Source organism: Centroberyx gerrardi, chromosome 16, assembly GCF_048128805.1.
Source record: "Centroberyx gerrardi isolate f3 chromosome 16, fCenGer3.hap1.cur.20231027, whole genome shotgun sequence".
NCBI classification, from domain to species: domain Eukaryota; kingdom Metazoa; phylum Chordata; class Actinopteri; order Beryciformes; family Berycidae; genus Centroberyx; species Centroberyx gerrardi.
In genome coordinates, this window is record NC_136012.1 from 20309455 (window position 1) to 20323788 (window position 14334).

The window sequence follows — 14334 nt, forward strand, 5'->3', positions numbered from 1 at the left end:
AACTGAATGTTGAGGGTGTCTCAGGCTGTCAAGAGAGTCTCCAGTTTTTGTTTATATTTTGCAAAGTGACAGATGTGCTTTAATTGCATATTGAAGCGATTCAGTCTTCGGTGTCTTTATCTGTTGTCAGGATTTCTGTTTGAGGTTGTTAAGGCTGTTTATCAGCTCTAATTATCCTGTGGAACTGTGTGGTCCTGATAAAAAAAGGAAGGAAATCACTGTTTGCAACTCCCAAAATTAGTTTAATTTAAAAAAATGGTGACATTACATTTCAATCAGACATAAGCATCGGATAGTTTCTAGGGATATTCAACACACCAATACAAAGACATGTGATGTCCCATAGCACTTCCGAATAAAATGTGCGTAATATTTATGCATGTGTAACACCTCTCCCACCTAGTGTGTGGTCTTTTTTCTCTGGCCTCCTTTTAACACTCATTTAATCATGTAGTAGTCCAACTGAGAAGCTCATTTAAGAGAGACCCGGTCAAGAAAGCAGTATGATGACAAACATAAACACACAATTGCAGACAAATTCAAATGTCTGAATACTGTGCAAAAAATGTACCTAAACAGAAGTATAATTAAATGTTATCAAGTTGTCAAAACATAAACAGGTCTTGATTGGCTCGTCTCAGTAAACACTTACTAAAATCCTTCAGATCAGGCGGGTTTGCTTCATTTGAACTGGAAAGCCTCCACTCAGCAGGCTTCTTTTGAATTGCCTGCGATTCATTCAGTAAATACGCTTTTAACTAAACACTCATTTGCAAAACATCATGAAGAACATTGTTCTTATCCTGAGCCATAGTATATTTGATACAAAACCCATGGAAACTGAATAATATGGGCCCTGTAATCTCTTTGTAATTGATTCTATATGCCGCTATTGTGTTGTTGCTCCAGAGTGCGGGTTTATTTTTCATAGCAGGTACAGTAATGTAGGTCACCTTGATTTCTGTTTTCCTGAAATCCATTTCTGCTTTGAGTACCAAGACAAAGCATCCATTGATAACTGAATTGTTCTGATATACTAATAATATATCCTTTATCTATATAGCACTTTTTGAAACACAGTAACAAAGTGCTTTACAGTCAAATTAAAAGAAAGTCAAAAGATGATAATAACTACTCAAATCCAAAAAGTAAAATGACAACAATAAGATGGAATGATAAAAGGCAAAAACACAATAAAAGCAACATAAAATAGTCAAAAACTGCATTAAAAAACACAAAACAAGGCAAAAAACAGCAAAAAAAAAAGAGTAAGCAAGGATCCTAAACAGACTTAAAACCAGGAAAATAAATGTGACATACATATGGTAAAGCCCACCCATGTGGCACTCCCAGCAGGGCAAATAAATCCTATGAATTATTTGCAAATGCTTTTTGACCCAGGTCTGGTATTTGTACAGCCATGTTGGCAGGCGTGAGCTGCTTCAAAGTATCAAAATGAATGGCCTGCTTTTGGCCTGTCATACATAAGGCATTTTTTGTAATCCAAGAAGATGTATGGCTGTCAGTGTGCCACAGAGAAGTGTGAGTGTGTGTTGTGAATGTCCTGGTGGCGGAGTGGAGAGACTCTGTCAGACCGGTAGAGATCTACAGCTGGATGTCAGTGTCTCTGTGACAGAGAGGCCACATAGTGACACACGGGGTTAAGAGTGATGCTGATGGATGGGAGATACAGGATGGCAGACTGGAGTTACACAGATAAACACATTTGCACACGTGGAGTTCTGCGGTTTCTAGATTTATGACAGAGTTCTTCAAATACACAAACTTGGCCACTGATATGTAACACAATGTCAGCAAGGGGAGCTGTTGCTTTCCTTACTGTAGGAGTTGGTTTGCTCTAATCAAGTTAAGATAAAATCTGATAAAAAATCTTTGCAGGTCGCCATCTCAAAAGTTTGGTGTTGAGATGAACAAACAAGAATACCTCCCAAAATCGATTTTATTACAAAGCTTTGAATTTGTGTATTTTTTGCCATCACTAACATGCGCCTGTGCCTCCAGCTATGCATATTTATTCATCACATTTCACCCATAGCACTTATTCTAGACTTCATCCAAGTGCATTTTAAAGCCTACATAGGATATACAATACATAAACCCTAATACATCTCTCTCTTTCTCTCTCCCTCTGTCTGGAAAGCTAAAACAGAAACTAAAACTCAGCCACTGGATTTGACAGGAGTAATGATCAAAGGGGCAGAGTTTTTGCCACCATCATTAGCGCAGGGGCTGAAGAATGGAAAGAGCTTCTCGGTGAAGGTACAGCCAGTGAAGGAGTAGATGTGAGCCCTCGCCTCCACATCGTAAAAGGAAACTTGACCCTCTTCGTAATCAACAAACACCCCAACCCTTTGGGGATTCTCCCTCAGGGGGAGGATGACGGCCGGGCCTGCGTTGGCTGTGTACTCGCTTCCCTTCCTCAGCCAAACAGTCCAGTATCCATTCTTTGGACTCAATCTTATGTCCCCCTTCCTATTGATGGACTCGCTTGCTACCCCTAAATCCCACTGAGGCTTGTCTTTAACCTGCACCTCATAATAAAATTTCCCCGAGGAGAAACCCTCTTTTGCCAAGACATTATTGACGTGATCAAACCTCTCTGGTTTGTTCGGGAGATTCCTCTTTCTGTCTCCGGACTTGACTTGCTTCCCGTCATCAGACACAGTGAGGAAGGGGTGCGCCGTGTCCGGATCCAGAGTGACGTCCACGGCGTGCTTCTGCATTTTCTTCAAGTCAGGATCGCACAACATCCTTATTTCTCTCACGACTGTCATCTCCAGTTGAGCCACGGCTGTCTGCACCGTACACTGGTCACTGTCAACACTGATCTCAGACCAGTCCTTAGTCTGTGGAGGAGTGATGTTAAGAGATAGGACGCTCTCTAGGAATTTGATGCAGTCCTTGTTGAGTGAGACCTGCTTAAGCTCCTTGTTTTCCTGCGCTAGTTGCATCATTTCTCCCTCCAGTTCTTTAATGAAGCCTTCTCCCTGTGCTTCCATTTCTTTCTGCTTCATCCCAGTTACCTCAGTGAGCTCAGCCTGGCTCTTCTTAATGTAGTGCACCAAAGTATTCATTACCTGCATGCTGTATGACATCACTTTATCTGCATTATCTTTGCCTGTCTTTACCGAGTGTCGAATCTCATTAATTTTCTGCTGTCTCTCCTGGATCTTCCGCTGCGTCTCTGCCTCAGCTATTCCCAGCTGGGCCTTCCTTGCTTCAAACTCCTCCTCTAGAGTCACTGTTTTATGGCTTTTATGGTTTGTCTCGGTGCAGGACTCGCACACAAACATTTCGTCCACCTTGCAGAACAGCTCCAGAGGTTTGTAATGCTCCTTACATATCCTGCTCTCTGGGTTCTCCACAGGGTCGATCAGCTTGTGTTCCTTTAAGGCTGGAATTCTCTGATGAGGCTGCAGATGTGTGGCGCAGTAAGACGTCAGACACACCAGGCAGGACTTCAGGGCAGTGAGCTTTGCCCCGGTGCAGAGATCACACAGCACATCTCCACTTCCTGATTCGGCAGCTTGCTGTTCGGGGCTGCCGGCAGATTTCTGTTGAACTTGAACTTTCTTGAACTTTGCAGCCATCTCGGCACTGAAAATGTGGACCTTAAGTGTCGGTCTTGTGTAGAATTGCTCTTTACACACTGGGCATTGGCATACATTATTGGTGTCCCAGTACTCCGTGATACAGTGGATACAGAAGGTGTGCCCACAAGGAATAGCAACAGGTTTAGTGTACACATCCAGGCAGATTGAACAAAGGAATTGGTCCTCAGTCAGTAGACTAGTAGCACAAGCCATGTCTAGACAAAAATCAGAAGTGAAATGATGAAATAGTTTTGGTCAACATGCAGTAAATCCTGATTTACAGCCGTAGTAACAGTTGTAAGTTGTGGCAAAGTAACTTGCATAAAACATAGAATTCCAGCAGGAACTGCACACAGAACAAAATGCAACTTTACCTGGTGTATGTAGGTTTTCTTTCTTTCTTTCTGCTTTTCTACGTGTAAAAGAAAGTAACACGTATAGAGTTACTCAGCACTTGTCTGCTGTTTTACTTTCTCTTTCAGCACAATGACATCAGAGTGCCGGCCCCCTCCCATTTCCTCCAAAGTCCAAGTTAACCCATTAGTGGCACAATTCACTGTTGACCCACATTTACATTTTTTTTTTTATTCTGTTACAGCTAGTAAGATGTACAATGCGTTCCCCATCTTGACTACAAAGGCCTGCATACAGGCACATGCACAGTGAATTTATTTACTGCAAGTGCATCTTTGAAGCTATTCTTTTCACTCAACTGCTTGCTTGTTGATATATCAAATTGCTATGGTCTTTGAAATCCCTTCCATGTATGTACAGTTGAATTGATGGTGTGTGTGTGTGTGTGTGTGTGTGTGTGTGAGTGTGTGTGTGTGTGCGTCTTTCCTACATTCTAAATGAATTTGCGCACACGCTTGTGTGTGTGCATTTGCATTACATGAGAAAGCTTAGTGATGGAATCTGCATAATAAACTGTAAAGACACTCTTCCCGTGCTCTCCCTCTGAGAGAACAAGGCTTCAGTCAGAACACAATAGCTTTCCTGCATCTCTTGAAGGGCTTTGTCGGCGCTGAAAGACTCTCTGTGTTTGTGTGTGTTTCTGTGTGTTTTTATCTGCAATCATGTACGCTTGAATGTGTTTCTGACATACTGCGTGTGGGTTCATCCAAGCGTTCTCTGCAGGAGTGTAGGTGTGAAAATCGTGAGCATATAAAGATGTGCTGATGGTTGATAAGGACATGAGTGATGCCTTGTACTGACCTTCTCACCCAAGTTAATCTGTCTCCATGGACTTGGGAATGTGTACTCAGTTATGTTGGATACGTACGTTAAATATGTGTGCATAAGTGGGTGTTTGTATGAGTTGCACACTACAGTATTTCAATGCTGCATTATTTCTATATAAATGCATCTATTTGCTGTAGCCGGCCTCACCAGCCATTCACCTTGAAGAATGATCTCAGAGGCTTAAAGATATTGAGATATAATGGAACGAAATGAAAGAGACTTCGAAAATCCAATCATAACGCAACCTAAGAAATACATGTGCTCAAAATGGTGAAATATGTATATATACGTGTGCTCTCCTGGGTGGGGTTCCTATCTGATGGTGACAGGCCAGCTCTGATCAGTATACTCTCTTGGGCCACGTCTTATTCAAGCCTTACCTCAACGCCCTGGCAGTTATAAAACATTCAAACGACATTTGGATCAGATGGGAATTCCCTTTGATCCAGGTCTTTGTGGAGCTCCAGGACCCCGGCCTTTCTTCTCCTCCACAGGCTCCACTGATGGGTTCATCGAAGGATGAGAGGGAGTCAGGGCTTTTCCCCTCCCATTTTTTTTTTCTTCTCAGTCCTTCCATCTCTCAACCGGCGCTTTCTTCTTCCCTTCATCCCTGTTCTCTGACCCATTGGGCTCTCACTTGTAGCTGCTCTTCACTTCTCCTCACCTTGAATACATGAATATGGGATTAGAGGAGCTCAAAGTGCTAGAGGACACAGACCTCCCTCTATTTGAATCAAATACCTCCTGCTCGCTGTCTACTCTGTTTTAAACTGAGTAGACGAACTGTAACACAGGTGGTGGACTGTAGGCCAAACTACAGGATTAGACATTAATTATTTATAAATGTAGAGATTAACACCTATGGCCTTAAATCAACATTATGTTTACTAAAGTAATAATCGGCAACATTTTCATGTAAATAAATGTCTGTTTTGCAAAGCAGACACATAGTGTTTCAACCTGTTCCCAGATCATGCAAGCTTTTACATTTGCTGTTCTTGGTCTCGTCTTGGGAAAAATCCTCTGGTGCACAGGAAATGATGTGTTGTACGTTCAGGCTGCAGGAACAGCGGTTTGTTTAGAATAACTAGAAGAAGAACTCGCAAAAGATGTCACAGCATTGGTGGCACTGAATAAGCCACCTATCTTAAAATTACTCTTGATATAATAAAACTGAATAAAAAATACACTACCAGTCAAAAGCTCGGACACACGCATTTTCCTTTATTTTTATTACTATTTTTCACATTTTAGAATAATAGTAAAGACATCAAGAGTATGAAATAACACAAATGGAATTGCCTTGATGGAAAGGCAAAGGCTTTGGAAAGAAATTCATACATAGGCATCAACTTGACTATTTATATTTGGCTAAAAAATACATTTCAAGCATTTAAGCATAAGCATTTAGAACAAAATGGCTAAATGAAAAACATAGTACATCCAATAAGGTGTGTCCAAACCTTTGACTGGCAGTGTACACAAATTCTTACCACTGTTTGGAAAAAATATGATCTGCCAAATTTGGCCCGTGAGGCCTATGTATGGCAGCCTTGCTCTACAGTGTTGTGAGGCAGAAAGAGGAGGCTCACTCAGCTCCATCATTCCAGTTTGTTTACTACTTGGTCAGAGCAGAACGTTGTGTTATTTCCAGCCCCCAGACACAACAATTCTGGAGGGAAGATAAATAATTAGTCATGAGATGAGTTTCTCCCTTCATCCATCAGCCTGGGGAACATGACTGCCATAGGAGAACTGAAGCCAAATGAGAGTCCTCTCCCTCCAGTGTTTTTGTTCCCCAGACACTCTGCTTTAGATTCCCCCCCTTGATAGGATGACTTTGAAACTCTGGAAAGCTTGTGAGGAGGGCTCCATCTTTGTCAGGTTTTTCACAGATTAAAAGCTGTTTTTCCTGGTTCTTGCTAAAAGCAGTGCTTTTAGCATCGGAAACAAGCAGAGTAGATAGTACTTTTTCCCTTTTCTCAAAATTGCCTGCCATAGTAGAAACACTGAGCCTGAGTGAACTTGAGTTGCAAGTCAATTCAAAGTACATCTTGTTTGAGGCAATTCATGCCATTACAATCTTTTACTTTAACATTTCGTCTTTTCTTTACCCAGAACCCACTTCTTATCTACTTCTTTAGGAACTTGGCAATGTAGAGGAAAGGGCTTATATATGAGAAGGAATGGATAAATGGGGAAGACATGGGGAGAAGAAACAGGACTGTTTCTGCTGAAAAGTATTTGAAGTCCATTAAATGACACATTGAAACCAAATTACAGTATTTTGTTTAGCAGGACACATAGGAAAAGCCTGATAGTACAGATGGGATGAATTGGGGGGCGAGGGAATGTTTTTAATATGTCAAAGTGTAAGGAAACCCTTTGAGTGGACTGTTTCGTAGATTGTATTAGTCCTACTCTCCAGCTCTGAAATTGAATCGGACGCTTCCTTGTGCTGAGGCGGTGTTCTTGAACCCAGGGAAGTGCTTGGAGATTTAAGGGATCACAAGGCTCAGTTTCAAATGTAAAGGCTGTTGAGGTATTTTATCTACACACTTATTCATTAAGCAGGCAGTGACTGTTGGATTTACACTGCTATCTGAGATGGCCTCCAAACACCAAGAGGAGTTACACTCTCTCTGATAGGCTGGTTCAGCTGCTGAATTATTAATTTCTGCTATTTGCCAGAGTTAGTGTCTGTGACAGAAAATTTGTCTGGGACCGAATGATTGAAGACTGAAATGGGGTAAAATATTTTTGATGTTATGTAGGTCAAAAGAACTCTTGTGAGTTTACTATTAGTGGACTCACAGTGTGTTTTGAGTCTCAGAACGCCTGGGAATGACCTTTGGCTTTTGCTGGCATCATTTGAATCAAAGCATAGAGCATTTTGAGGGCCGATGCTATCCACTGCCACTAACTTGAAATGATATTTACCAAAGGATATTTTCAGGTCACATTAAGAATTCACACTTTCAAAAACAATTATGTAGCCTAATCTACAGTAGTACCTAATGACTAAAAGACTTGAACAGACAGACTAAAAGAAATGAAAAAAAAAACCACTATACTGTTTCATGAAAAGAGCACAGACTCTGAAATGCAGATTACGTGTTGTGGACACGGATAATGTGAAGATTACGTTCCCATGAAAGGATTATGTGACAATAGCACAAATTGGACACCATTTTCACGTGCGTCATCAGGTGAAAATGTTAGCTAACGGTTACGTTTAGGCAACTAAAACAACTTTGATTAAAACTGTTTTCTTAAGACTAGGGTAAGGTTTTGGTCATGGTTAAATAACAAAACTTCAGTCACGGAAAACTTCTTGAACCTGGATTGTCAGTTGAAGACAAATGTACACACCCATCCTCCTCGACCTTACTTTCCACCACATTACTTCACTGTCAAACTGCTGCCTGTTTCTGGTCGTGTCTCCTCCACACAATCCTTTTGTGGTGGGGAAACTTTCACTTTTCATGCACAGAGCACGTCATTTGCATTTTAAGACATCGTGCTCATTTCATGAAATTTCATAAGACCGGGCTGAAAGTTTCTGTTTCAGTAAAGCATGTGATTTACAGTAAATGAGATGGCAGGAGTTTGCGTTTCTGAAACTGGTTGTAGCTTTTTGCTCTTGTCTCTCATTCATATCATTCCTTCCCCGCCTCTTCCAACATCAGTCATGTTAGCGAGATTCTACATGATCCTCCATTTTTAACCCAGCACTCCTCTCCTCCTCTTGCAACACCTATCTGTGAAACTCTCCCTTTCTGTCCCTCCATGTCTCTTTCTGTCACCTCTCTCCAACTTCAGCCATGTTTAATGACCCAAAGCTGCAGCCTTGCCTCGGCTGTCAGAGCGGGACTCTTAACAAGGTGCTGCACTCTTCACTCCTTCCTCCTCCTCATTTCACCGTACTACCACCACTTTCCCCTCTTTCCCCCTCTAATTCCACATTTCTCTATGAGGGATAACTATACAGATACCAGACTAGAGCAGGGGAGAAATGGGAAATGGTTAGAGGCTTCTTCCCTATTATTACACAGGAACACTGCACATTACTCAGCCTCCTTTAGGCCATTGCCAAGACAGATTGCCACTGATTGCTACTGACAGATTGGAATGGCTTGATGAACAGATATGTAGGCTACTGGAGGTGTATGTTCAAGTTCAAGTTCATTATAAAGCACCATGGAAATATGAAATGAGATGCTTTTTACTATAAAAAAAAGTTTAGGACCTCTTAAATGTTATGTATGTATGTATGTATGTATGTATGTATGTATGGATCGATGGATGTATTTCATAGAGACGTGTTCCAGTTAATATGGTGGCTGTGTGTGTGTGTGTGTGTGTGTGTGTGTGTTTATAGATGAATAGGCATCTGATGTCCTTGGGCTCATATTTGTATTCATAATAAATGAGGAAATTAAAGCCAACTAAATCACCTCAGGCTCCCAGCATTTCAATTATAGACAGTATAAAAGAGTTATTGATCCATAGCAGGGGAGAGACACAGAGAGGCAGAGAGATTTTTAAATACTCATCAGTCGCCCAACACTCCTATAAGGGTTTGGCAAATCTGCTCTGTAATTGACTTCTGGGGGAGGCAAAAAGCCAGCGAGTTTTAGCAGAGGAGTGAAAGAGTTCAAAGTGTTTTTCGTGCCATTCTGAAACACATTCCCCCGCTCGTTCCTCTGTAGCGCTTCTCGGTAATCTGTAGCGTCCTACAGTGTTCTCCTGGAAAACCCCAGTAGTCTTTGGTGTTCCATCATCTTTACACTGCAGTAAAGAGCAGAGGGAGTTGGGGGGGGGGGGGGCGTTCAGGTTCATACACCGTTCCACCTGACCACGATTAATGCCTGGTTCACACCTAACCCAGCGAGCGAGCCCCCCCTCCCATCCTTTCCTCCATCACCCCCCCCTGGATTGGTTTAGCAGCAGGATCCTGTGTGTTCAGCCAGCCATGCAGCAACTGAAGCTCCAGAGGTCAACTAGCCATCTCCCATACCTCCTGCAAGACCCTCCTCGACTTAATACCTCAGCAGCCTGTTTCTTTCCCTGTTTTTTTTCCCTTTCTGTCTGTCCACTATCTACCCTCTGCGCTACTTCCCCTCTGCGTCTCCCGTAATGCAAGAGATGGGGAAGATCACAGAGGATTTCTATCTATCTGACCCCGGTGCGCCCTTCATCTTCCTCTCACAGCTTGATCTATCACACACAAGTGCTTTTTATTGTTGTTTGGCAGCCAGCTCTTGGCCCGTGGCTGTACTTGTCTCTCTCCGCCCCTCTCGCTATTGTTGTGAGCCTTGTTCTGTTGATAGCAAGCCAAAGCATTTGCATTTCCCCCATATTGCGTTTTCTCACATTTTTTATAACCGCAGACAAACTAGAAGCCTGCGTTCTTTCCGATACAGGAGCTTGATGATCAGGTAAGGGCTATTTTTGCGAAAGTTTTGGCGCTAGAATGTAGACACATATACACATAGAGACACATATCTAAGACACAAGTCTCCTTTGCCCTCTTGACACATTCATTGTCAGCTGTTTGGAGGCTCCCACCAAGAGAAACAGACAATTTCCTCCAGAGGCAGCATTTGGAGGCTGAGGTTTTGGGACTCTGATAGAAACTGATGGATTAAATGCAAAGATCCTCTGTCTCTTCCTTGCTTTCTATTATGGCTCACTCAGTCACCATTCTCCTCCTCTCCTTGACTCATAAGAAGGGCAGATATCCATTGTGCTGGGAAAATGTAATCATCTGCTTGGCAAACCACTCTACTATCAATGAATTATATTCCTCCAGAACATTCAGTTCTCCCCTTCACTCTTTCTTGCTCTCTCTGAGTGTACATCATTCCCACACATGAGTAAAGTGACAAGTTTCGTATTTTTGAAAAAGCCTCCTCCTCATCCAGTTGCTATGCTGAACCCTGTGTACACCAACAAGTTAATATATTCACTGCGAGGCCACGTTCGTCTTTGGCATGGTGGGCTCAGATTCTGTTTTTACTGGTTTAGAGATAAACAGCTTGTTTGCCATAGATTATAGAGATATTATTATTATGTAGATTATAGATAATGCTACATAAAATAGACTAATGCAGAATTCAGTAGTGACATGCTATCAACGAGATATCTCAATTTGCATCCGTGCCACAAAATATGAGCTTATTAATTCAGTGGAAATCGAGTAGAGTGAAAACCTCAGTGGAGTGTGCTAATGGAAAACAGTGAAGGATTTTTATTTGCCCTGGTTCCCAACAGTTTTTGATTTAAATTTTCAATAACAAGTGTGCTAATTAAAATCAACTAATGAGCGTTGTCCTGCACAGAAAGATATCGGTCTAGGTGCAGTTTCTCAGGCTGATCTCAGGCAGCTTGGCAATGACAACAAGCCTTGTCTCTTTGAAGTGTCAGTTCATATATATTAGGAAGGCCGCAGGGTATTGTAGCATTGCGATGTTTGTATCAACACAGCAGTCACTTTGTTAACAGCCTTTTAACATTCCCCTGCTACAACTCCTGGGTTTCCTTTCCCCTCAGGTCTATGTATAATAAGGAGGGGTTGTTCATTTAATTTGAACTCGGTACAGCAAATGATTAGGGGGTTGGTGCAATGGTATTGACTAGGGAAGAGTGTTTTTGCAGGCTATCATCAAAGTAGGCATGCAATAATCTGTTTTAATTGAATTGTGTCACGTGTGTGATCCCTATCATGATAGCAGTTATAGCTATAATCCCACATAAGAAAATATAAGATATTAGCATGAATTATGGCATAACATAGTATTACTTATCACATCGAGGTGAGCATATTGTGTCATGGAAGCCAGTGAAGGGAAGTTAGGCTATTTTCCATCCCTCCCTCTCTCCTCCTACTCCCCATTCCTTTGAATCTTTCCCTCTCTGACCGCAGTCTCCATATATTCTCACCTCTCATCTCCTCTCATCTCCATCAATCAAATCCTTCTCTCCCCTGTCACTGCCTTTTATGTCACCATGCAGCTTTCTGTCAAAGCTCTAGTCAGCCATCCCGCCATTAGAGGAAAGGTCAACCATTAAAACAATAACAACAACCTCCATTCTGGCAGCTTTAATGGATAAAGCAGCTGACCGTAGCTATATTTCACGTCTCATAGTTCTGTCCGTGGAGTGTCCAGGTGTATCACTGTGTCCTGACTGCCTGGTCGGGACAGTAGGCTAGTCTCTGATGGGCTATGTGGAGGTTTACCCTCCTGTCTTTAGTCTGCCAGGAGCTTGTCTTTGGCCCTGCACACCAGGCCAGGCTGTCGAGTGTCTCCATCAGGTCTGATGGCACGTGACAGGCCGTGACACGCCTGTCTTTGCTGATGAGCACTTGAGTGTGACCATGTGTGTCACTGCTGCCTTCAGGGACCCTAAAGTGCCATTCCCTCTTTCTGACCAACCTCGGCTTTCAGTGTACCATGCAAGAGAGATGAAACCTTGTGCAACTGCTGTCACTTTTTCTTTGTGTCTTAAAGTGAACACAGCCAATTAGCAAGCTTATGTGTTTATAAAGTAGAAATAGACAAAGAAATGGACTTAAAATTGACTTGGCATTTGCTGTCATGTCAACCAGATGACAGCAAATATCAGTAGCCCCAGCAATAATGTCTGGTGGGCGTGAGTCTAGTGTGTGTGTGTGTGTGTGTGTGTGTATGTGTGTGTGCGGAGACACTGCAGCTTTCAGAAATCTCTGCAAACTACCACAGTAAACAATATAATCAAAATAATTGTCAACAGGCTGATCATTGCTTTTTTTTGTAAAAGTATGACTCATTTATGACTCGCCAATCTTCAGACACTTTGATGCAAATAAATAAAGAAATCATTATGGACTAACTTTTTACAAAATCCACTACAAGCCATAGAAAACCGCGCAAAGCTGGGGAAAGCAATAATTTGTGCTGTTAAATGGTGGTGTCTCTCTCTCTCTCTCTCTCTCTCTCTCTCCCTCTCAAACACAAACTCATACACACAGACACAGCTGCAGGCTTTTCATCAAATGTAGATAATGAGTAAATGCTGCTGAATTTTAATTATCAGCTATCAGGAGGGTTCTGAAATATTTGCTTTGCTTTGAGGTAGACTGAAGGTGCCTGGGAGGTTTGTACTTTTGAAAACATCCTATACCTCCAGCCCCCCCAGTCACAACATCCCATCAGCAGCGGTTACCGTGACAATAGAGTCAGAGCTGTCTGGATGGAGAGGCGTGGCCAGATAAGAGCTCCGGCGAGTTCACTGAGCTGTTGACATTTCCTCACAGCAGCTCCCTAGCTTCTAATTGGCTGAATCCTGTGCTGTAATTGGCTGTTGGTGATAAAATGCTGCCAGTGTTCAGCGGCAGAGTGGGATGACAGCAGCTTCAGAGCTTCAGAGCTGAAGTGAATAGACACAATTCAAGGCCCTGAACGTTATTCCTAGGGCCCGTTTTTTTCTGGCAAGCATTTGGAGTTAACGTTGCGAAACCGGCCTCTAATGGCAAAAGACTCGCTGTAACGCACCTCTGCTTTTACCTAATTGTGGCTACTTAAATCCTTGGACTCCATGTCACTACGTTATGGCACATTGTGGTCCTAGGGGCACTGGGCTCTTTGCCAGAGAGTCATTCTTCTTCCATGACTCATTTTGAGTTGCTCTGTCTGGCTGACTCTGCTGAAACCAGAGAAAAATGTTTTTCTCTGAAATGGTCAGTCTATTTTGTCCTGCTTCAGGTCTGTACTTATAGATTTAGGAGATATTTTTAATGGCTAAACTAGCTCCAAGTTTCTTGGGTGTGGACTAAAACTGCTAAAAGAGTTTTTGACACAGTAGCGCCCTCATTCAACATCATGTAGTTGCCTTCTCAATGGCACACTTTCAATCTCTGGTATCTCTGTGCAACTCTAATCCGTTCTACACAAAGAAACTCTGCACCAAGGCCCTACTTTGTGAAATCTTATTGGCTGCATGAGATACTGAGTTAATTGGTCTTGAGGAGGAACTGCATCTTCTTTTATTGGTAAATGGATCACAGTAGAGCCATTAGCTTGGAGACAAATCCCTTACATCACAACATCCTCTGCAGTCCACAGTGCATAACTGATGGAGGTGTCTGCAAAATGTATGGATGTATGTCTCACATTCTCTGTGTATGATGGTGGAGAGATGTGATGTCATGACCACCCATCCAGCTCCCACCCAGGAGAAAAGCAGGCTTATAATGCTGCATTTCCACATACTTAGAGGCTATTGGCATGCTAGCTCTGCTTTGGGCCTCCAGTGTGACTCTCATGTTGTAGTGAATCAATATCTTAGGCAGGATCCCATTTCTCATGTCTTTCCTCCCAAACTCCATGGGAACTGGAAAACACAGAGATAGACACTCCATCTGTGGCGAATGGATCAAACAGACATTCAATCTGTACTGTTGTCATGTTTCCTTGTAAAGTTGCACAGTGAAACA

The 14334-nt window shown here is 42.4% G+C and overlaps 1 protein-coding gene across 1 annotated transcript; it reads right to left on the reverse strand.

Moving 5' to 3' along the window:
• Window positions 1-221: 221 nt before the first annotated feature.
• On the reverse strand, window positions 222-4061 carry LOC139912491 (E3 ubiquitin-protein ligase TRIM21-like). The gene is made up of 2 exons (XM_071900313.2): window positions 3989-4061; window positions 222-3829 (listed from the first exon to the last, which is right to left on the reverse strand). Exon 2 carries the CDS (start codon window positions 3825-3827, stop codon window positions 2181-2183), a length of 1647 nt encoding a protein of 548 aa, XP_071756414.2. The 5' UTR covers window positions 3828-3829; window positions 3989-4061; the 3' UTR covers window positions 222-2180.
• Between the last annotated feature and the right edge of the window lie 10273 nt (window positions 4062-14334).